Raw genomic sequence first — 23,757 nt, forward strand, 5'->3', positions numbered from 1 at the left:
GATACATAACAGATACACTGTGCTGTGAGCCTATGACTACCACTGCGCCGCTCACTTTGTGCAAACAGATACACTGTGCTGTGAGCCTCTGACTACCAATGAGCCGCTCACTTTGTGCTACATAACAGATACCCTGTGCTGTGAGCCTCTGACTACCACTGAGCCGCTCGCTTTGTGCTAACAGATACGCTGTGCTGTGAGCCTGTGACTACCACTGAGCCGCTCGCTTTGTGCTAACAGATACGCTGTGCTGTGAGCCTGTGACTACCACTGAGCCGCTCGCTTTGTGCTACCTAACAGATACACTGTGCTGTGAGCCTCTGACTACCACTGAGCCGCTCACTTTGTGCTACATAACAGATACCCTGTGCTGTGAGCCTCTGACTACCACTGAGCCGCTCGCTTTGTGCTAACAGATACGCTGTGCTGTGAGCCTATGACTACCACTGAGCCGCTCGCTTTGTGCTACATAACAGATACACTGTGCTGTGGGCCTATGACTACCACTGAGCCGCTCGCTTTGTGCTACATAACAGATACACTGTGCTGTGAGCCTATGACTACCACTGAGCCGCTCGCTTTGTGCTACCTAACAGATACACTGTGCTGTGAGCCTGTGACTACCACTGAGCCGCTCGCTTTGTGCTACATAACAGATACACTGTCCTGTGAGCCTATGACTACCACTGAGCCGCTCGCTTTGTGCTATATAACAGATACACTGTGCTATATAACAGATACACTGTGCTGTGAGCCTCTGACTACCACTGAGCCGCTCGCTTTGTGCTACATAACAGATACACTGTGCTGTGAGCCTATAACTACCACTGAGCCGCTCGCTTTGTGCTACCTAACAGATACGCTGTGCTGTGAGCCTATGACTACCACTGAGCCGCTCGCTTTGTGCTACCTAACAGATACACTGTGCTGTGAGCCTGTGACTACCACTGAGCCGCTCGCTTTGTGCTACATAACAGATACACTGTCCTGTGAGCCTATGACTACCACTGAGCCGCTCGCTTTGTGCTATATAACAGATACACTGTGCTATATAACAGATACACTGTGCTGTGAGCCTATGACTACCACTGAGCCGCTCACTTAGTGCTACCTAACAGATACACTGTGCTGTGAGCCTATGACTACCACTGAGCCGCTCGCTTTGTGCTACATAACAGATACACTGTGCTGTGAGCCTATGACTACCACTGAGCCGCTCGCTTTGTGCTACATAACAGATACACTGTGCTATACAATAAAAAGATAAAACATTCTATGTGTATTTACTGCTGTAAGAGTCTGCATGAGACCGACCTCGGGACAGGGGACTCTGACTACTATAATATTCCAATAAGTAATTATTTTGTGCTATTTTACTATGGAATATAAAAATAAAATACTAAGCAATGAACAGAGCGTGGAAGGAAAGTCAAATGTTTTTTTATTTTATCAAAGCTATTTTTGTCTTATTGGTGGAGTTATCTTTTAATGTACTCCTGTTGGTTACCATCCATTGTGATCTCACGTGTTACCCTCAGCCTCCTACGTAGCCCCTGGCTATCGCCTCAGTGAAGCCGTGACCGGTCACATTGCAGCCTGCAGATCTCCTGTGCACAATCCATCAGCATAGTCACACAGACATGTCATCTAATCAGATCGTCACTGCTGTTCTGTGTTATCACCTCACTGTCAGGATAACGGACAACCACTATAATATATATCACACGTACGTGTCACAATCTGCTCTGTATCCTGGCTCTGCACAAACATCTCAGGAGAATCTGCATAACCTTCATCAGGAGGCAAACAACAATGTTTTATCTACTGTAAGAACATGTAAAACGTATCAATGGACTCACCAGGCTCATGGGGTCTGTACGCTGGTATGTCCTCTACGAGCGGTCCCACCGCAGCCTTGTAGACAAACGTCTGCTTGCACAGCTGCACGCTATAGTCTGTGATCTCCGAGAAGTCTCCAGTGTTACTCTCACTGGTTGGGGACGTTGGGAGCCGGTCACTTGGACCTGGAAGTCCTTCGGGTTTGCCCGGTGCTTCCGGCATGGCGTGTGCTGGTTCAGAAGCGGTCTGAGAGGATGACTGATTACGACAGATATAGGGATCATCGTCTTCAGGGATTGGATTGTACCAAATTTCTCCTTCATCATCGGCGTCATTATCTTCACCGAGGTCCGAGAGGCGGGCGGACAAAGCTGAAGGGCCTGCTAGACTGGAGGGGATGGTCTCTGTGCTGGACACTTGGGGCTCAGGCGCTTTCATTGCGGCGTGGCAAGCATTAGAAGTCCGATAACCGGTTTTGTGACCCTCCGTGACCAGATACCTGCGAGTGCTCTGCTTTAGCCAGTTTCGTTTTTTGGACACTGTAATATGGGTCTTCTGTAGATTGTGTTCATTCACCACAGTGACCTGAATATCCCTCTGGATGATGGAGGAGGTATAGGCGTTCTCAATAAAATCTGTACAATGAGGGGATGAGAGGGAGAGAAGATACATCAGGACCAACCAGTAAGTAAGAATATAAAATAAGGGGGGGGGGGGGGTATGTTACTGAGGCCAGTGGTCATACACAAATGATATGAACATTGCTGAAAGTCCTACAGCGTTGGTCTGGAATTAATGGCGTTACTGCAGTCAGACGATGACGACAATATGCACCAATTATTACGTGTAACAATTTGCAGATACTTTATAAAGGAAGCGCAGAAAACGCACGAAGCCTGTGCTCATATTAATGAAAACCGTTTGTTCAGTCTCCGATGCGTTTCCAGTTCCTAAATCTGCTTCATCAGTAACATTCCCTCTTCCCAACCCCACAACAAGGCCACAGAGCACCACAGTCCCGATCGCCTGCGTCCAGACTCATTGTAACATGGAAAGACATTCAGTGGTCAACGCACACCGGCTTCAGTGGACACCACGTGGACAGACAATCGGGGCTGCACGCATCCAGATTCTATCGCACTGTAGAAAAGCGGCTGGAAATGAGTGCGATGAACATTGCGGCCAGCGCTATCAGAACTGGAGGACGACAATACTGCCCCCCGCATGGCTGTACAGACAGAAGTATAAAGGGAAGAGTTACATGAAGAGTGAGGCCGATGGGGATGGGGGGGGGGTGGGGTGATGTTGTATAAATGGGTTTTTAAAGTGTGTGAACGGATCCGATATAGGAAACATTTGCCTTTAGCGTTACCACACGCACTGGCGTTTCTACTTGTGCTGCATTTACAAATGTAACACTGACTATGGATCTCTTAGGCGCTGGTAACACGGTAATCCATCTGACCGGATGCCCGTCAGGGGGTGAGTGGTGTTAGGTCGACATTTATCACATCGACTTACATCAGGTGATCAGGGCTACACGGATGACAGGTGGACATTATAGAATGTCGACCTAACATCCTTGGTGGCCCAGCGGACACTTAAGCTGGCCACACATCTAAAGATTATCTGTCCAACCAGCCAGCTAGGTGATTGGTTGGAATGAGAATCTGGTAATGTATGGGAGTAACTGATGATCAGCAATTTGCTCCCAAACGCCGGAAAATGGACAAAAACTGATGTTTGAACAAATTGTTTAGATCAAACATTTAACAAACTTGTCTGACGCCATTTTCATCTGTTTTCTGGCATTTAGGAGCAAATTGCTGATCATCAGTTACTCCCATACATTACCAGATTCTCATTCCAACCAATCAGCTAGTTGTCTGGTTGGATGTAAGTTGATCTAATGTGTGGCCAGTTTTACATGGTCCCAGAAGCTGCAGCGGCTCCAGTGCCCTCTTCCAGGTCCCGGCTGTGACGTGGCATCAGTTCTGTTTACTATTATCCCCCCCCCCTAACCTAGTGCCCAACCCTAGGTGCTCCCCCCCCACCCCCTAAAATACACCTAAATGAAAGTGATGGTGCCTCATTCTGTACGTCGGCTTTCGGCTGGTCACAGGGCACAATGGCCGATTTACTGACAGCTGCTCATTATTCCAAATATTTTACTGACCTCCAAGACTCACTCCGCACTCATATAATTACACATGGAAACCACAGGCCCCCATTCAGCGTCGTTGTATCCTTGTTGCCGATCGTTACGTGAATGACACTGTATAGTAAAGCAGGGTATATTATTCGCTTGTAAATATGTCTAGGCCCAATAAAAAAAGCAAATAACAGACATATATACAGGACAATAAAAGCTGCTCCTCCTCCTAAGGGCCGATGCACACAGGCGGTAACACAACACCCAGCCCTTGTACTTTGTCCCGTCATATAACAGATAGAGGCACCATAGCTTTCCATAGCTACCAACTGTCCCTACCTTTCAGCGCAGTCCCAGCTTTTACGGGCTCATCCCTGGAAAATGTTGACCTTTTTTTATAGTCATTGACTATTTGCACAATATAACTCTGAATATATGAGAATATTTGTTAAATAAAACAAGTTCCGCTCTAACCACATTCAGTACACAGAGCAGATTGGGGATTGTAGTCCTTGAATGTCTGATTAGAATACACCACTAAATCTGCTTCTATCCGCTTGTTACGCGGTCCCTGAAGAGGATTGTACAATTCGCGCAATTGTTGGGAGCTGCGGACTGAGGGGCTGATTCTCACAGTCTAATTGGCCGTAGTTACGGGAAGCGGGAGAAGCCCGATTTACTACCCTGCACTAATGCAGAAGTCGTTATGGCTCATGCGGGGGAGGGTGGATGGTTCCGTGCACCTGTGACACCTATGGTTTTTACGCCAGCCGCCATTACCATCATTAGCATCTGCACCAGCCCCGCGCCATGTGCACGAGATCCGTCAGGTGTCCCTTCCCCTTGCGCACGCCGCAGAATCACACAGAGTTTTGGATACGCACCCACGACAGATCCAACAGGGTTCTGTAGGACTCGGATTAGGACATACACAAAAATCCGTAAATTTGCACCTACGCATTGCGCTGTATGCTGAAACTCGCAGCTTGCGTCCATGCACAGAGGAGTCTGCCCCGCAAGGAGCATCCCACAGACATTATACAGCATCTCCATAACCCCCAACAGCCCCGATTTGAAGGCTCAGTGACGCCAGCCCCGAAGTTTGTTGGTATGTACCCACTCACAGATGCACTAATACAGCGTGCATGGCAATGAATGGGGGTTCGGAGGGGCATGCACACCCCTGGGCATAGGGCCACATCACCTGTGAGCTACACGGTTGGGAGACAGGCAGCTCTGTTACAGGTAAATACCCTTCCCATTCTAATAGAGACTACAGCACAGTGGCACAGTGGTTAGCATTACTGCCTTACAGCAATAGAGGTTTGAATTCAATTCCCAGTCTTGTCCCATCTGTGTGGAGTTTGTGTGTCCCTCGTGTTTGTGTGGGTTTCCCCCAGGCACTCCGATTTTCTCCCACAATCCAAAAACATACTAATATAACCAATGAAATGTAGTCTGACAAGATCAGCCCTAGAGTATGTGCGTGGATGTTAGGGAGTTTAGGCTGTAAAGCTCCAATGGGTCAGCGATGAAAATTATTGTCACATTCATTTTACAGCTATATAAACAATAAGGGCGGAATTCAATTGATTTCGCGGCCCGCATCTCCCGTCTAAAGTAACAGGAGATCGCGGGCCGCTATGCAATTGTGCCAGCTTTTCACGCTGATCGCGCCCATAGAGGTCAGGTTTAGCCGCGTAAAGCAGCTAAACCCGACCAAAGTGCTGGGCGCGATCGCGAAAAGTGATGTTTGGGCGCCCAAACATGTCACTTTTCGCACATTTCAGCTCTCATCCCCCAGGGGCTGCGAGCTGAAATGTAGCGCTTGGCAGCTGATCGCGTCCGACAGGAGCAAGAATAGAATAGCTCCGTCGGGTGCGATAGGGGATGAAAAGAATTGAATTCCGCCCTAAGAACATTATTTAGGACACTCTCATGTCATCTTGGTCAAAAAAAAATGTAAGAATTCAACTAAAGTTACTGTGACATCACTGGCATTTCCCGTGTGTGAACCAATCCCTGCAGAGCATGTCTACAAAGCTGTCACTCACACACTGCCTGCTCCCAGCACAGGAGACCCCCTGCTGCAGCATAGTGACAGAGCATGGAGCACAGACAGTGATTATACCAGCGACATGACCATCGGGGCGTGGAGTGACCCATAACCAGACACTGCCACCCCACAGGTCAGCATCCTCCTATATCCCTAGGAATGATCCCGAAGGGGCTTCGTATGACCACAAAGGCCTTGAGGAGTCTGTACAGGTCATGTGATGACTGGAGAGACACGGTAATGATAATAACGCTGGTACATGGGCTGTGTGAATGCCCTGTACATTGTCATCACAATCAACAGGGAATAAACCTAGTGGGAAATACGGTTTTATCAATATAAAGAATAATGTGACCGTGGTTCTGAGCTTGTGATCCTATGCGGCAATATAACGCCTAGGGACCGATGTGCCGATTAGCCCCTCTGTTATATCGCTGCGGTCACTATACGGAGACTGGGTCAGTCTATAGACACTGAATCGGCCCTGAGCGAAGTGGATTCCTCAGTAAGTTGAATAGCCGGCCGAGCTGTGTGAAGTCTTTTGACGCAGCGCTGGGTACGATACACAGGCAGGTTTGTACTTGTCCTGCATTCCAAGGAGAGCTCAGCACAGATCTGTAGCAAATCACTGTCTCCAGCTGGTTTATCATTAACCAGAGGGAAGGTTATATTAATAAGAGACATTAGGGTTAACATCCCAGTGGCTGGCCGGTAACATCCGCACATCACACCGGTGACACAGCGCCAGAACGTGTTACCATGTCCTGCTCTGTGATTATCAGGGAGATCCATTACCGGCTTACTGGCTGGGGGTCTGATGTGCACAGGAGAAAACGAGCCCCCACCGGTCACAGCGTAGCTCTGGATATAGTCAAACTATGAGCTTATTATTTATTTATTACCAGTTATTTATATAGCGCACACATATTCCGCAGCCTTTACAGAGAATATTTGGCCATTCACATCTGTCCCTGCCCCAGTGGAGCTTACACTCTATATTCCCTACCACATGCTCACACACATACACACGAGGGTTAATTTTTGCTAGGAGCCAATTAACCTACCAGTATAATTTTGGAGTGTGGGAGGAAACTCACGCAAGCACAGGGAGAATATACAAACTCCACACAGTTAAGGCTGCGGTGGGAATTGAACTCACGACCTCAGTGCTGCGAGGCAGTAACGCTAACCATTACACCATCTGTGCTGCCCAGGCTTATATAATGTAACTTCCCCCAAATATACATCCTATACTCCTCCTGGTCAGACATATAGGTCATTGGGCACATGGTAACACTGTATACTAGGCTGATGCCAGCACTATAGGGGGGAGCTGGATGGGGCCAGACCTGGGACCCCGATCTAAGGTAAAAGCTTAAGCGAAACATAAAAGAACTTGTATAAATGTATCTGATCATTGTTATCTTGTATGTAAAGAGCACCACAACGTGTCCGCAGCGTGTACTGGGGAGGATAAACATAAATAAGTACAACCCCCACCAGGTGACCAGAAGTATATAGTGAACAGTACAGTAACGCCAGAGACTGGGCAGGAGAGTAACGGGATGCAGCCTAATGGAGCAAGCGGTGGGGAGTGGCACAGTAGGTGAGGGGGGGGTAACCGATGTGTGGCTGAGCAGACAGACCCTGAGAGGGACTAGGACGCTGGTGACAGATGATGGGGGAACAGGCCATGTCACTTGGATATTCTCTCACAGTGGTTTAATGATCACAGCACAACAATAACATCTGGGACATTACACCGGGCACCCGTCACCCCCTGACAGGCGTGTTACATGGATTACTCTCATTAATCTGTATCAGGGAGGTAAAGGGCCCTTTTTCCTATGACATAAACGCAGAATAAAGTCTACAAACGCTGATATTTACCCCAATGGTTCTTTGATATCTATTTTATATTAATGGCCTTTTAAGCAGATGACAATGACCAGGGCTCATGTCATTAGTGACCTTTGGGTCCTATAAATAGCCCCCTGCACCCGCAGAGGGTCCCCCCTGGGAACGTGATCTCAGGCCGCTGGATTTACCCTGCAGGGAAAGTTTCTGTTTGAAAATACATCAACATTGTTCATTGTCTGACTGTAACCGGGACATAGTTTAGTCCTTATTTCAGCTATGGGAAAAGCTCCATGTGGCTCTAACGACACAGCGTCCAATGACGTTACACATGTGCACGTCATGTTTCAGCACTGCAGTGTGGGCAGGAACAGGTCTGCCCATGCCACAGGTGACTTTCTATCTAAGCAAGGAACAGGTCTGCCCATGCCACAGGTGACTTTCTATCTAAGCAAGGAACAGGTCTGCCCATGCCACAGGTAACTTTCTATCTAAGCAAGGAACAGGTCTGCCCATGCCACAGGTAACTTTCTATCTAAGCAAGGAACAGGTCTGCCCATGCCACAGGTAACTTTCTATCTAAGCAAGGAACAGGTCTGCCCATGCCACAGGTAACTTTCTATGTAAGCAAGGAACAGGTCTGCCCATGCCACAGGTGACTTTCTATCTAAGCAAGGAACAGGTCTGCCCATGCCACAGGTGACTTTCTATCTAAGCAAGGAACAGGTCTGCCCATGCCACAGGTAACTTTCTATCTAAGCAAGGAACAGGTCTGCCCATGCCACAGGTAACTTTCTATCTAAGCAAGGAACAGGTCTGCCCATGCCACAGGTGACTTTCTATCTAAGCAAGGAACAGGTCTGCCCATGCCACAGGTGACTTTCTATCTAAGCAAGGAACAGGTCTGCCCATGCCACAGGTAACTTCCTATCTAAGCAAGGAACAGGTCTGCCCATGCCACAGGTAACTTTCTATCTAAGCAAGGAACAGGTCTGCCCATGCCACAGGTGACTTTCTATCTAAGCAAGGAACAGGTCTGCCCATGCCACAGGTGACTTTCTATCTAAGCAAGGAACAGGTCTGCCCATGCCACAGGTGACTTTCTATCTAAGCAAGGAACAGGTCTGCCCATGCCACAGGTGACTTTCTATCTAAGCAAGGAACAGGTCTGCCCATGCCACAGGTGACTTTCTATCTAAGCAAGGAACAGGTCTGCCCATGCCACAGGTGACTTTCTATCTAAGCAAGGAACAGGTCTGCCCATGCCACAGGTGACTTTCTATCTAAGCAAGGAACAGGTCTGCCCATGCCACAGGTAACTTTCTATCTAAGCAAGGAACAGGTCTGCCCATGCCACAGGTAACTTTCTATCTAAGCAAGGAACAGGTCTGCCCATGCCACAGGTAACTTTCTATCTAAGCAAGGAACAGGTCTGCCCATGCCACAGGTAACTTTCTATCTAAGCAAGGAACAGGTCTGCCCATGCCACAGGTGACTTTCTATCTAAGCAAGGAACAGGTCTGCCCATGCCACAGTTGACTTTCTATCTATGCAAGGAACAGGTCTGCCCATGCCACAGGTAACTTTCTATCTAAGCAAGGAACAGGTCTGCCCATGCCACAGGTGACTTTCTATCTAAGCAAGGAACAGGTCTGCCCATGCCACAGGTAACTTTCTATCTAAGCAAGGAACAGGTCTGCCCATGCCACAGGTAACTTTCTATCTAAGCAAGGAACAGGTCTGCCCATGCCACAGGTAACTTTCTATCTAAGCAAGGAACAGGTCTGCCCATGCCACAGGTAACTTTCTATGTAAGCAAGGAACAGGTCTGCCCATGCCACAGGTGACTTTCTATCTAAGCAAGGAACAGGTCTGCCCATGCCACAGGTGACTTTCTATCTAAGCAAGGAACAGGTCTGCCCATGCCACAGGTAACTTTCTATCTAAGCAAGGAACAGGTCTGCCCATGCCACAGGTAACTTTCTATCTAAGCAAGGAACAGGTCTGCCCATGCCACAGGTGACTTTCTATCTAAGCAAGGAACAGGTCTGCCCATGCCACAGGTGACTTTCTATCTAAGCAAGGAACAGGTCTGCCCATGCCACAGGTAACTTCCTATCTAAGCAAGGAACAGGTCTGCCCATGCCACAGGTAACTTTCTATCTAAGCAAGGAACAGGTCTGCCCATGCCACAGGTGACTTTCTATCTAAGCAAGGAACAGGTCTGCCCATGCCACAGGTGACTTTCTATCTAAGCAAGGAACAGGTCTGCCCATGCCACAGGTGACTTTCTATCTAAGCAAGGAACAGGTCTGCCCATGCCACAGGTGACTTTCTATCTAAGCAAGGAACAGGTCTGCCCATGCCACAGGTGACTTTCTATCTAAGCAAGGAACAGGTCTGCCCATGCCACAGGTGACTTTCTATCTAAGCAAGGAACAGGTCTGCCCATGCCACAGGTGACTTTCTATCTAAGCAAGGAACAGGTCTGCCCATGCCACAGGTAACTTTCTATCTAAGCAAGGAACAGGTCTGCCCATGCCACAGGTAACTTTCTATCTAAGCAAGGAACAGGTCTGCCCATGCCACAGGTAACTTTCTATCTAAGCAAGGAACAGGTCTGCCCATGCCACAGGTAACTTTCTATCTAAGCAAGGAACAGGTCTGCCCATGCCACAGGTGACTTTCTATCTAAGCAAGGAACAGGTCTGCCCATGCCACAGTTGACTTTCTATCTATGCAAGGAACAGGTCTGCCCATGCCACAGGTAACTTTCTATCTAAGCAAGGAACAGGTCTGCCCATGCCACAGGTGACTTTCTATCTAAGCAAGGAACAGGTCTGCCCATGCCACAGGTAACTTTCTATCTAAGCAAGGAACAGGTCTGCCCATGCCACAGGTAACTTTCTATCTAAGCAAGGAACAGGTCTGCCCATGCCACAGGTAACTTTCTATCTAAGCAAGGAACAGGTCTGCCCATGCCACAGGTAACTTTCTATGTAAGCAAGGAACAGGTCTGCCCATGCCACAGGTGACTTTCTATCTAAGCAAGGAACAGGTCTGCCCATGCCACAGGTGACTTTCTATCTAAGCAAGGAACAGGTCTGCCCATGCCACAGGTAACTTTCTATCTAAGCAAGGAACAGGTCTGCCCATGCCACAGGTAACTTTCTATCTAAGCAAGGAACAGGTCTGCCCATGCCACAGGTGACTTTCTATCTAAGCAAGGAACAGGTCTGCCCATGCCACAGGTAACTTTCTATCTAAGCAAGGAACAGGTCTGCCCATGCCACAGGTGACTTTCTATCTAAGCAAGGAACAGGTCTGCCCATGCCACAGTTGACTTTCTATCTATGCAAGGAACAGGTCTGCCCATGCCACAGGTAACTTTCTATCTAAGCAAGGAACAGGTCTGCCCATGCCACAGGTGACTTTCTATCTAAGCAAGGAACAGGTCTGCCCATGCCACAGGTGACTTTCTATCTAAGCAAGGAACAGGTCTGCCCATGCCACAGGTGACTTTCTATCTAAGCAAGGAACAGGTCTGCCCATGCCACAGGTGACTTTCTATCTAAGCAAGGAACAGGTCTGCCCATGCCACAGGTAACTTTCTATCTAAGCAAGGAACAGGTCTGCCCATGCCACAGGTAACTTTCTATCTAAGCAAGGAACAGGTCTGCCCATGCCACAGGTAACTTTCTATCTAAGCAAGGAACAGGTCTGCCCATGCCACAGGTAACTTTCTATCTAAGCAAGGAACAGGTCTGCCCATGCCACAGGTGACTTTCTATCTAAGCAAGGAACAGGTCTGCCCATGCCACAGTTGACTTTCTATCTATGCAAGGAACAGGTCTGCCCATGCCACAGGTAACTTTCTATCTAAGCAAGGAACAGGTCTGCCCATGCCACAGGTGACTTTCTATCTAAGCAAGGAACAGGTCTGCCCATGCCACAGGTAACTTTCTATCTAAGCAAGGAACAGGTCTGCCCATGCCACAGGTAACTTTCTATCTAAGCAAGGAACAGGTCTGCCCATGCCACAGGTAACTTTCTATCTAAGCAAGGAACAGGTCTGCCCATGCCACAGGTAACTTTCTATGTAAGCAAGGAACAGGTCTGCCCATGCCACAGGTGACTTTCTATCTAAGCAAGGAACAGGTCTGCCCATGCCACAGGTGACTTTCTATCTAAGCAAGGAACAGGTCTGCCCATGCCACAGGTGACTTTCTATCTAAGCAAGGAACAGGTCTGCCCATGCCACAGGTAACTTTCTATCTAAGGAAGGAACAGGTCTGCCCATGCCACAGGTGACTTTCTATCTAAGCAAGGAACAGGTCTGCCCATGCCACAGGTAACTTTCTATCTAAGCAAGGAACAGGTCTGCCCATGCCACAGGTGACTTTCTATCTAAGCAAGGAACAGGTCTGCCCATGCCACAGTTGACTTTCTATCTATGCAAGGAACAGGTCTGCCCATGCCACAGGTAACTTTCTATCTAAGCAAGGAACAGGTCTGCCCATGCCACAGGTAACTTTCTATCTAAGCAAGGAACAGGTCTGCCCATGCCACAGGTAACTTTCTATGTAAGCAAGGAACAGGTCTGCCCATGCCACAGGTGACTTTCTATCTAAGCAAGGAACAGGTCTGCCCATGCCACAGGTGACTTTCTATCTAAGCAAGGAACAGGTCTGCCCATGCCACAGGTAACTTTCTATCTAAGCAAGGAACAGGTCTGCCCATGCCACAGGTAACTTTCTATCTAAGCAAGGAACAGGTCTGCCCATGCCACAGGTAACTTTCTATCTAAGCAAGGAACAGGTCTGCCCATGCCACAGGTAACTTTCTATCTAAGCAAGGAACAGGTCTGCCCATGCCACAGGTGACTTTCTATCTAAGCAAGGAACAGGTCTGCCCATGCCACAGTTGACTTTCTATCTATGCAAGGAACAGGTCTGCCCATGCCACAGGTAACTTTCTATCTAAGCAAGGAACAGGTCTGCCCATGCCACAGGTGACTTTCTATCTAAGCAAGGAACAGGTCTGCCCATGCCACAGGTAACTTTCTATCTAAGCAAGGAACAGGTCTGCCCATGCCACAGGTAACTTTCTATCTAAGCAAGGAACAGGTCTGCCCATGCCACAGGTAACTTTCTATGTAAGCAAGGAACAGGTCTGCCCATGCCACAGGTAACTTTCTATGTAAGCAAGGAACAGGTCTGCCCATGCCACAGGTGACTTTCTATCTAAGCAAGGAACAGGTCTGCCCATGCCACAGGTGACTTTCTATCTAAGCAAGGAACAGGTCTGCCCATGCCACAGGTAACTTTCTATCTAAGCAAGGAACAGGTCTGCCCATGCCACAGGTGACTTTCTATCTAAGCAAGGAACAGGTCTGCCCATGCCACAGGTGACTTTCTATCTAAGCAAGGAACAGGTCTGCCCATGCCACAGGTAACTTCCTATCTAAGCAAGGAACAGGTCTGCCCATGCCACAGGTAACTTTCTATCTAAGCAAGGAACAGGTCTGCCCATGCCACAGGTGACTTTCTATCTAAGCAAGGAACAGGTCTGCCCATGCCACAGGTGACTTTCTATCTAAGCAAGGAACAGGTCTGCCCATGCCACAGGTGACTTTCTATCTAAGCAAGGAACAGGTCTGCCCATGCCACAGGTGACTTTCTATCTAAGCAAGGAACAGGTCTGCCCATGCCACAGGTGACTTTCTATCTAAGCAAGGAACAGGTCTGCCCATGCCACAGGTGACTTTCTATCTAAGCAAGGAACAGGTCTGCCCATGCCACAGGTGACTTTCTATCTAAGCAAGGAACAGGTCTGCCCATGCCACAGGTAACTTTCTATCTAAGCAAGGAACAGGTCTGCCCATGCCACAGGTAACTTTCTATCTAAGCAAGGAACAGGTCTGCCCATGCCACAGGTAACTTTCTATCTAAGCAAGGAACAGGTCTGCCCATGCCACAGGTAACTTTCTATCTAAGCAAGGAACAGGTCTGCCCATGCCACAGGTGACTTTCTATCTAAGCAAGGAACAGGTCTGCCCATGCCACAGTTGACTTTCTATCTATGCAAGGAACAGGTCTGCCCATGCCACAGGTAACTTTCTATCTAAGCAAGGAACAGGTCTGCCCATGCCACAGGTGACTTTCTATCTAAGCAAGGAACAGGTCTGCCCATGCCACAGGTAACTTTCTATCTAAGCAAGGAACAGGTCTGCCCATGCCACAGGTAACTTTCTATCTAAGCAAGGAACAGGTCTGCCCATGCCACAGGTAACTTTCTATCTAAGCAAGGAACAGGTCTGCCCATGCCACAGGTAACTTTCTATGTAAGCAAGGAACAGGTCTGCCCATGCCACAGGTGACTTTCTATCTAAGCAAGGAACAGGTCTGCCCATGCCACAGGTGACTTTCTATCTAAGCAAGGAACAGGTCTGCCCATGCCACAGGTAACTTTCTATCTAAGCAAGGAACAGGTCTGCCCATGCCACAGGTAACTTTCTATCTAAGCAAGGAACAGGTCTGCCCATGCCACAGGTGACTTTCTATCTAAGCAAGGAACAGGTCTGCCCATGCCACAGGTGACTTTCTATCTAAGCAAGGAACAGGTCTGCCCATGCCACAGGTAACTTCCTATCTAAGCAAGGAACAGGTCTGCCCATGCCACAGGTAACTTTCTATCTAAGCAAGGAACAGGTCTGCCCATGCCACAGGTGACTTTCTATCTAAGCAAGGAACAGGTCTGCCCATGCCACAGGTGACTTTCTATCTAAGCAAGGAACAGGTCTGCCCATGCCACAGGTGACTTTCTATCTAAGCAAGGAACAGGTCTGCCCATAACACAGGTGACTATCTATCTAAGCAAGGAACAGGTCTGCCCATGCCACAGGTGACTTTCTATCTAAGCAAGGAACAGGTCTGCCCATGCCACAGGTGACTTTCTATCTAAGCAAGGAACAGGTCTGCCCATGCCACAGGTGACTTTCTATCTAAGCAAGGAACAGGTCTGCCCATGCCACAGGTAACTTTCTATCTATGCAAGGAACAGGTCTGCCCATGCCACAGGTAACTTTCTATCTAAGCAAGGAACAGGTCTGCCCATGCCACAGGTAACTTTCTATCTAAGCAAGGAACAGGTCTGCCCATGCCACAGGTAACTTTCTATGTACGCAAGGAACAGGTCTGCCCATGCCACAGGTAACTTTCTATGTACGCAAGGAACAGGTCTGCCCATGCCACAGGTGACTTTCTATGTAAGCAAGGAACAGGTCTGCCCATGCCACAGGTGACTTTCTATCTAAGCAAGGAACAGGTCTGCCCATGCCACAGGTGACTTTCTATCTAAGCAAGGAACAGGTCTGCCCATGCCACAGGTGACTTTCTATCTAAGCAAGGAACAGGTCTGCCCATGCCACAGGTAACTTTCTACCTAAGCAAGGAACAGGTCTGCCCATGCCACAGGTGACTTTCTATCTAAGCAAGGAACAGGTCTGCCCATGCCACAGGTGACTTTCTATCTAAGCAAGGAACAGGTCTGCCCATGCCACAGGTGACTTTCTATCTAAGCAAGGAACAGGTCTGCCCATGCCACAGGTGACTTTCTATCTAAGCAAGGAACAGGTCTGCCCATGCCACAGGTGACTTTCTATCTAAGCAAGGAACAGGTCTGCCCATGCCACAGGTGACTTTGTATCTAAGCAAGGAACAGGTCTGCCCATGCCACAGGTAACTTTCTATCTAAGCAAGGAACAGGTCTGCCCATGCCACAGGTAACTTTGAATCTAAGCAAGGAACAGGTCTGCCCATGCCACAGGTAACTTTGTATCTAAGCAAGGAACAGGTCTGCCCATGCCACAGGTAACTTTGTATCTAAGCAAGGAACAGGTTTGCCCATGCCACAGGTAACTTTCTATCTAAGCAAGGAACAAGTCTGCCCATGCCACAGGTAACTTTGAATGTAAGCAAGGAACAGGTCTGCCCATGCCACAGGTAACTTTCTATCTATGCAAGGAACAGGTCTGCCCATGCCACAGGTGACTTTGTATCTAAGCAAGGAACAGGTCTGCCCATGCCACAGGTAACTTTCTATCTAAGCAAGGAACAGGTCTGCCCATGCCACAGGTAACTTTGAATCTAAGCAAGGAACAGGTCTGCCCATGCCACAGGTAACTTTGTATCTAAGCAAGGAACAGGTCTGCCCATGCCACAGGTAACTTTGTATCTAAGCAAGGAACAGGTTTGCCCATGCCACAGGTAACTTTCTATCTAAGCAAGGAACAAGTCTGCCCATGCCACAGGTAACTTTGAATGTAAGCAAGGAACAGGTCTGCCCATGCCACAGGTAACTTTCTATCTATGCAAGGAACAGGTCTGCCCATGCCACAGGTGACTTTGTATCTAAGCAAGGAACAGGTCTGCCCATGCCACAGGTAACTTTGTATCTAAGCAAGCCTGTCCCTCATCTCCCATGTAGAAGCCCGGATGGGTCTGTCTTACATTGCACCAGCCATCGGTGCCAGGAGTCATCATGCCCGCTGTCGATGTAGAGGTGAAGCAGATAAAAAGCAAGACAGTTGTCAGTGAGGGCGCCCTGATCCGTGGCATCAGATTGGCTCACCATGGCACCTGTCCCGGTAGCGCAATCTGATCACTTAGCATTGACACTTTTTTGAAGGTTACCTGCAGCTCCACCAGCACAGTCCTCGTGGGCACAGAGCATGGAGGGCCCCTGGCAGGGATTGTAATGTATATTCCTCAGCGGGAAGCAGCTGGCAGGATAGTGCAAATAGAAGGATCAGTTATGGGACTAAATAGGTGGGCCTCATTCAGCTGGGATCGCATTTGCTAATATGCATGCAATTGGCTGATCGTTGCGTTCTGTGCGTGCATCGCAGTGCGCAAACTAGCTATTGCGATCGTGACTGCAATCGCAGAGGCTACGCAGACTCCTCGCAGACTGACAGGAAGCACAGTTTGTGGGGGTGGTGATGGGGGGGATGGCCGGGGAAACGCTGGCGTGCCAGTGCATTCGCACGCCATAAATTATCCAGTTATGCCATACGCAGTTAGCAATTTCTGAGTAAGGTCAGGGCTTGTACAAGCGTGCGTGAGGCTGCGATGGTACTCGATTGTACCGATGGTTTCGCTATTCTGCTAAGTATTACAGATGTGTGTAAGGTAAAGTGGGCGTCCTTATGTTGTGCTGAGTTTGTATTGCGATCCCAATGGATTAGCAGACTATCGCGGATGAACTGCGTGCGTACGCAATATTGTGATCCTTGATTAATCAGGCCTAGTGTTACAGGAGAGGCTATGTACAGTGTATTCGTATAATACAGACTCAGCGTTACAGGAGAGGCTATGTACAGTGTATACGTATAATACAGACTCAGTGTTACAGGAGAGGCCATGTACAGTGTATACGTATAATACAGACTCAGTGTTACAGGAGAGGCTATGTACAGTGTATACGTATAATACAGACTCAGTGTTACAGGAGAGGCTATGTACAGTGTATTCGTATAATACAGACTCAGCGTTACAGGAGAGGCTATGTACAGTGTATACATATAATACAGACTCAGTGTTACAGGAGAGGCTATGTACAGTGTATACGTATAATACAGACTCAGTGTTACAGGAGAGGCTATGTACAGTGTATACGTATAATACAGACTCAGCGTTACAGGAGAGGCTATGTACAGTGTATTCGTATAATACAGACTCAGCGTTACAGGAGAGGCTATGTACAGTGTATACGTATAATACAGACTCAGTGTTACAGGAGAGGCTATGTACAGTGTATACGTATAATACAGACTCAGCGTTACAGGAGAGGCTATGTACAGTGTATACGTATAATACAGACTCAGTGTTACAGGAGAGGCTATGTACAGTGTATACGTATAATACAGACTCAGTGTTACAGAGAGGCTATGTACAGTGTATACGTATAATACAGACTCAGTGTTACAGGAGAGGCTATGTACAGTGTATACGTATAATACAGACTCAGTGTTACAGGAGAGGCTATGTACAGTGTATACGTATAATACAGACTCAGTGTTACAGGAGAGGCTATGTACAGTGTATACGTATTATACAGACTCAGTGTTACAGGAGAGGCTATGTACAGTGTATACATATAATACAGACTCAGTGTTACAGAGAGGCTATGTACAGTGTATACATATAATACAGACTCAGTGTTACAGGAGAGGCTATGTACAGTGTATACATATAATACAGACTCAGTGTTACAGGAGAGGCTATGTACAGTGTATACGTATAATACAGACTCAGTGTTACAGGAGAGGCCATGTACAGTGTATACGTATAATACAGACTCAGTGTTACAGGAGAGGCCATGTACAGTGTATACGTATAATACAGACTCAGTGTTACAGGAGAGGCTATGTACAGTGTATACATATAATACAGACTCAGTGTTACAGGAGAGGCTATGTACAGTGTATACATATAATACAGACTCAGTGTTACAGGAGAGGCTATGTACAGTGTATACGTATAATACAGACTCAGTGTTACAGGAGAGGCCATGTACAGTGTATACGTATAATACAGACTCAGTGTTACAGGAGAGGCTATGTACAGTGTATACGTATAATACAGACTCAGTGTTACAGGAGAGGCTATGTACAGTGTATACGTATAATACAGACTCAGTGTTACAGGAGAGGCTATGTACAGTGTATACGTATAATACAGACTCAGTGTTACAGGAGAGGCTATGTACAGTGTATACGTATAATACAGACTCAGTGTTACAGGAGAGGCTATGTACAGTGTATACGTATAATACAGACTCAGTGTTACAGAGAGGCTATGTACAGTGTATACGTATAATACAGACTCAGTGTTACAGAGAGGCTATGTACAGTGTATACATATAATACAGACTCAGTGTTACAGGAGAGGCCATGTACAGTGTATACGTATAATACAGACTCAGTGTTACAGGAGAGGCTCTGTACAGTGTATACATATAATACAGACTCAGTGTTACAGGAGAGGCTCTGTACAGTGTATACATATAATACAGACTCAGTGTTACAGGAGAGGCTATGTACAGTGTATACATATAATACAGACTCAGTGTTACAGGAGAGGCTATGTACAGTGTATACATATAATACAGACTCAGTGTTACAGAGAGGCTATGTACAGTGTATACATATAATACAGACTCAGTGTTACAGGAGAGGCTATGTACAGTGTATACATATAATACAGACTCAGTGTTACAGGAGAGGCTATGTACAGTGTATATGTATAATACAGACTCAGTGTTACAGGAGAGGCTATGTACAGTGTATACGTATAATACAGACTCAGTGTTACAGGAGAGGCTATGTACAGTGTATACATATAATACAGACTCAGTGTTACAGGAGAGGCTATGTACAGTGTATACGTATAATACAGACTCAGTGTTACAGGAGAGGCTATGTACAGTGTATACATATAATACAGACTCAGTGTTACAGGAGAGGCCATGTACAGTGTATACGTATAATACAGACTCAGTGTTACAGGAGAGGCTATGTACAGTGTATACATATAATACAGACTCAGTGTTACAGGAGAGGCTATGTACAGTGTATACATATAATACAGACTCAGTGTTACAGGAGAGGCCATGTACAGTGTATACGTATAATACAGACTCAGTGTTACAGAGAGGCTATGTACAGTGTATACGTATAATACAGACTCAGTGTTACAGGAGAGGCTATGTACAGTGTATACATATAATACAGACTCAGTGTTACAGGAGAGGCTATGTACAGTGTATACATATAATACAGACTCAGTGTTTTTGACTAGTAAAATAATAGGCTGCAAATAATTAGCAGAAAATGCAAAACTTAATTCTGGAACTATGGTCTGCGGAGAGCGACAGATATATGGAGCGTAAGAACTGAACATATTAAGTGCTTTCAGTATTTACTTATGTATTAACAGTTATTTATATAGTGCGCACATATTCCGCAGCGCTTTACCATTCACATCTGTCCCTGCCCCAGTGGAGCTTACACTCTATATTCCCTATCTCACACACATACACACGAGGGTCAATTTTGCTGGGAGCCAATTAACCTAACAGTATAATTTTGGAGTGTGGGAGGAAACCGGAGTACGCGAAGGAAACCCACGCAAGCACAGGGAGAACATACAAACTCTGCACAGTTAGGGCTGTAGTGGGAATGAAACCCATGACCTCAGTGCTGTGAGGCAGTAACGCTAACCATTACACCATCTGTGCTGCCTAGTATACTAAGTATTTAGGGCAGATTTTCATATCAATATAATGAGACCAGGGAAGAACAATTATGGAATTAGAGGTGACCCTGCAGGAAGTATCCCCAACCTGCACGCTGGTCCCGTAGTCCCGTGTTATACAATATGGTGCGCTCCTCCCCCGAGTACCAGTGCCAGCTGCAATTTGGGTGTTGTCGATGATGTGCTGGAATCTCTCATTGGGTGATGAAATGCAAACACACAGCAATACCATCCTGTACACACAGCACAGCAATACCATCCTGCACACACAGCACAGCAGCACCATCCTGCACACACACACACAGCAATACCATCCTGTACACACAGCACAGCAATACCATCCTGCACACACAGCACATAGCACAGCAGCACCATCCAGCACACACACACAGCAATACCATCCAGCACACACACAGCACAGCAGCACCATCCTGCACACACACAGCACAGCACCATCCTGCACACACAGCACAGCAGCACCATCCTGCACACACAGCACAGCAGCACCATCCTGCACACACAGCACAGCACCATCCTGCACACACAGCACAGCACCATCCTGCACACACACACAGCAATACCATCCTGTACACACAGCGCAGCAGCACCATCCTGCACACACAGCACAGCACCATCCTGCACACACACACACAGCACCATCCTGCACACACAGCACAGCAATACCATCCAGCACACACACACACAGCACACAGCACAGCAGCTCCATCCTGCACACACACACACACAGCACAGCAGCTCCATCCTGCACACACAGCACAGCACCATCCTGCACACACAGCACAGCAATACCATCCAGCACACACACACACACAGCAATACCATCCTGTACACACAGCACAGCAGCACCATCCTGCACACACACAGCACAGCAGCACCATCCTGCACACACAGCACAGCAGCACCATCCTGCACACACACAGCACAGCAGCTCCATCCTGCACACACACACACACAGCACAGCAGCTCCATCCTGCACACACAGCACAGCACCATCCTGCACACACAGCACAGCACCATCCTGCACACACAGCACAGCAGCACCATCCTGCACACAGAGCACAGCAGCTCCATCCTGCACACAGAGCACAGCAGCTCCATCCTGCACACACACAGCACATAGCACAGCACCATCCTGCACACACAGCACAGCAGCACCATCCTGCACACACACATAGCACAGCAGCACCATCCTGCACACACACATAGCACAGCACCATCCTGCACACACACAGCACAGCAGCTCCATCCTGCACACACACAGCACATAGCACAGCTGCACCATCCTGCACACACACACACACACACACAGCACCATCCTGCACACACACATAGCACAGCAGCACCATCCTGCACACACACAGCACAGCAGCTCCATCCTGCACACACACACAGCACAGCACCATCCTGCACACACAGCACAGCAGCACCATCCTGCGCACACACAGCACATAGCACAGCAGCTCCATCCTGTACACACAGCACAGCAGCTCCATCCTGTACACACAGCACATAGCACAGCAGCTCCATCCTGCACACACACACACACACAGCAGCACCATCCTGTACACACATAGCACAGCAGCTCCATCCTGCATACACAGCACAGCAGCACCATCCTGCACACACACACAGCACAGCACCATCCTGCACACACACACAGCACAGCACCATCCTGCACACACACACAGCACAGCAGCACCATCCTGCACACACACAGCACCACCATCCTGCACACACAGCACAGCAGCACCATCCTGCACACACAGCACAGCAGCACCATCCTGCACACACAGCACAGCAGCTCCATCCTGCACACACACACACAGCAATACCATCCTGCACACACAGCACAGCAGCTCCATCCTTTACACACAGCACAGCAGCTCCATCCTGTACACATAGCACAGCAGCTCCATCCTGCACACACACACACACACAGCAGCACCATCCTGCACACACAGCACAGCACAGCAGCACCATCCTGCACACACACACAGCACAGCACCATCCTGCACACACACACAGCAGCACCATCCTGCACACACACACAGCACAGCAGCACCATCCTGCACACACACAGCACAGCAGCACCATCCTGCACACACACACAGCACAGCACCATCCTGCACACACACACAGCACAGCAGCACCATCCTGCACACACACACAGCACAGCAGCACCATCCTGCACACACACAGCACAGCAGCACCATCCTGCACACACAGCACAGCACCATCCTGCACACACACACACAGCACCATCCTGCACCCACACAGCACAGCAGCACCATCCTGCACACACAGCACAGCAGCACCATCCTGCACACACAGCACAGCAGCACCATCCTGCACACACAGCACAGCAGCTCCATCCTGCACACACAGCACAGCAGCTCCACCCTGCAAACACACACACAGCACCATCCTGCACACACACAGCACAGCAGCACCATCCTGCACACACAGCACAGCAGCACCATCCTGCACACACAGCACAGCAGCTCCATCCTGCACACACACACAGCACAGCAGCACCATCCTGCACACACACAGCACAGCAGCACCATCCTGCACACACACACAGCACAGCAGCACCATCCTGAACACACACAGCACAGCAGCACCATCCTGCACACACAAACAGCAGCACCATCCTGCACACACACAGCACAGCAGCACCATCCTGCACACACAGCAGCACCATCCTGCACACACAGCAGCATCATCCTGCACACACAGCAGCACCATCCTGCACACACACACAGCACAGCAGCACCATCCTGCATACACACACAGCACAGCAGCACCATCCTGCATACACACAGCACAGCAGCACCATCCTGCACACACACACAGCACAGCAGCACCATCCTGCACACAAACACAGCACAGCAGCACCATCCTGCACACACACACAGCACAGATGCACCATCCTGCACACACACAGCACAGCAGCACCATCCTGCACACAGCAGCACAGCAGCACAATCCTGCACACAGCAGCACAGCAGCACAATCCTGCACACACAGCACAGCACCATCCTGCACACACACAGCAGCACCATCCTGCACACAGCACAGCAGCACCATCCTGCACACACACACAGCACAGCAGCACCATCCTGCACACACACACAGCACAGCAGCACCATCCTGCACACACAGCACAGCACCATCCTGCACACACACAGCAGCACCATCCTGCACACAGCACAGCAGCACCATCCTGCACACACACACAGCACAGCAGCACCATCCTGCACACACACACAGCACAGCAGCACCATCCTGCACACACACACACACACACACAGCAGCACCATCCTGCACACACACACACAGCAGCACCATCCTGCACACACATAGCACAGCAGCACCATCCTGCACACACACACAGCACAGCAGCACCATCCTGCACACACACAGCACAGCAGCACCATCCTGCACACACACAGCACAGCAGCACCATCCTGCACACACAATCAGCAGCACCATCCTGCACACACACACACACA

The 23,757-nt window shown here is 48.6% G+C and overlaps 1 protein-coding gene across 1 annotated transcript in view; it reads right to left on the bottom strand.

Moving 5' to 3' along the window:
- SYDE2 (synapse defective Rho GTPase homolog 2) overlaps positions 1-23,757 on the bottom strand; it is a 151,846-nt gene that overhangs the window by 98,189 nt on the left and 29,900 nt on the right. The window contains exon 2 of the mRNA XM_088463699.1: positions 1,860-2,474. Within this exon, the coding sequence (XP_088319825.1) occupies positions 1,860-2,474 (615 nt within the window). The remainder of the gene's footprint in view (positions 1-1,859; positions 2,475-23,757) is intronic.

Source organism: Taudactylus pleione, unplaced genomic scaffold (assembly GCF_031769625.1).
Source record: "Taudactylus pleione unplaced genomic scaffold, aTauple2 ptg001431l, whole genome shotgun sequence".
NCBI classification, from domain to species: domain Eukaryota; kingdom Metazoa; phylum Chordata; class Amphibia; order Anura; family Myobatrachidae; genus Taudactylus; species Taudactylus pleione.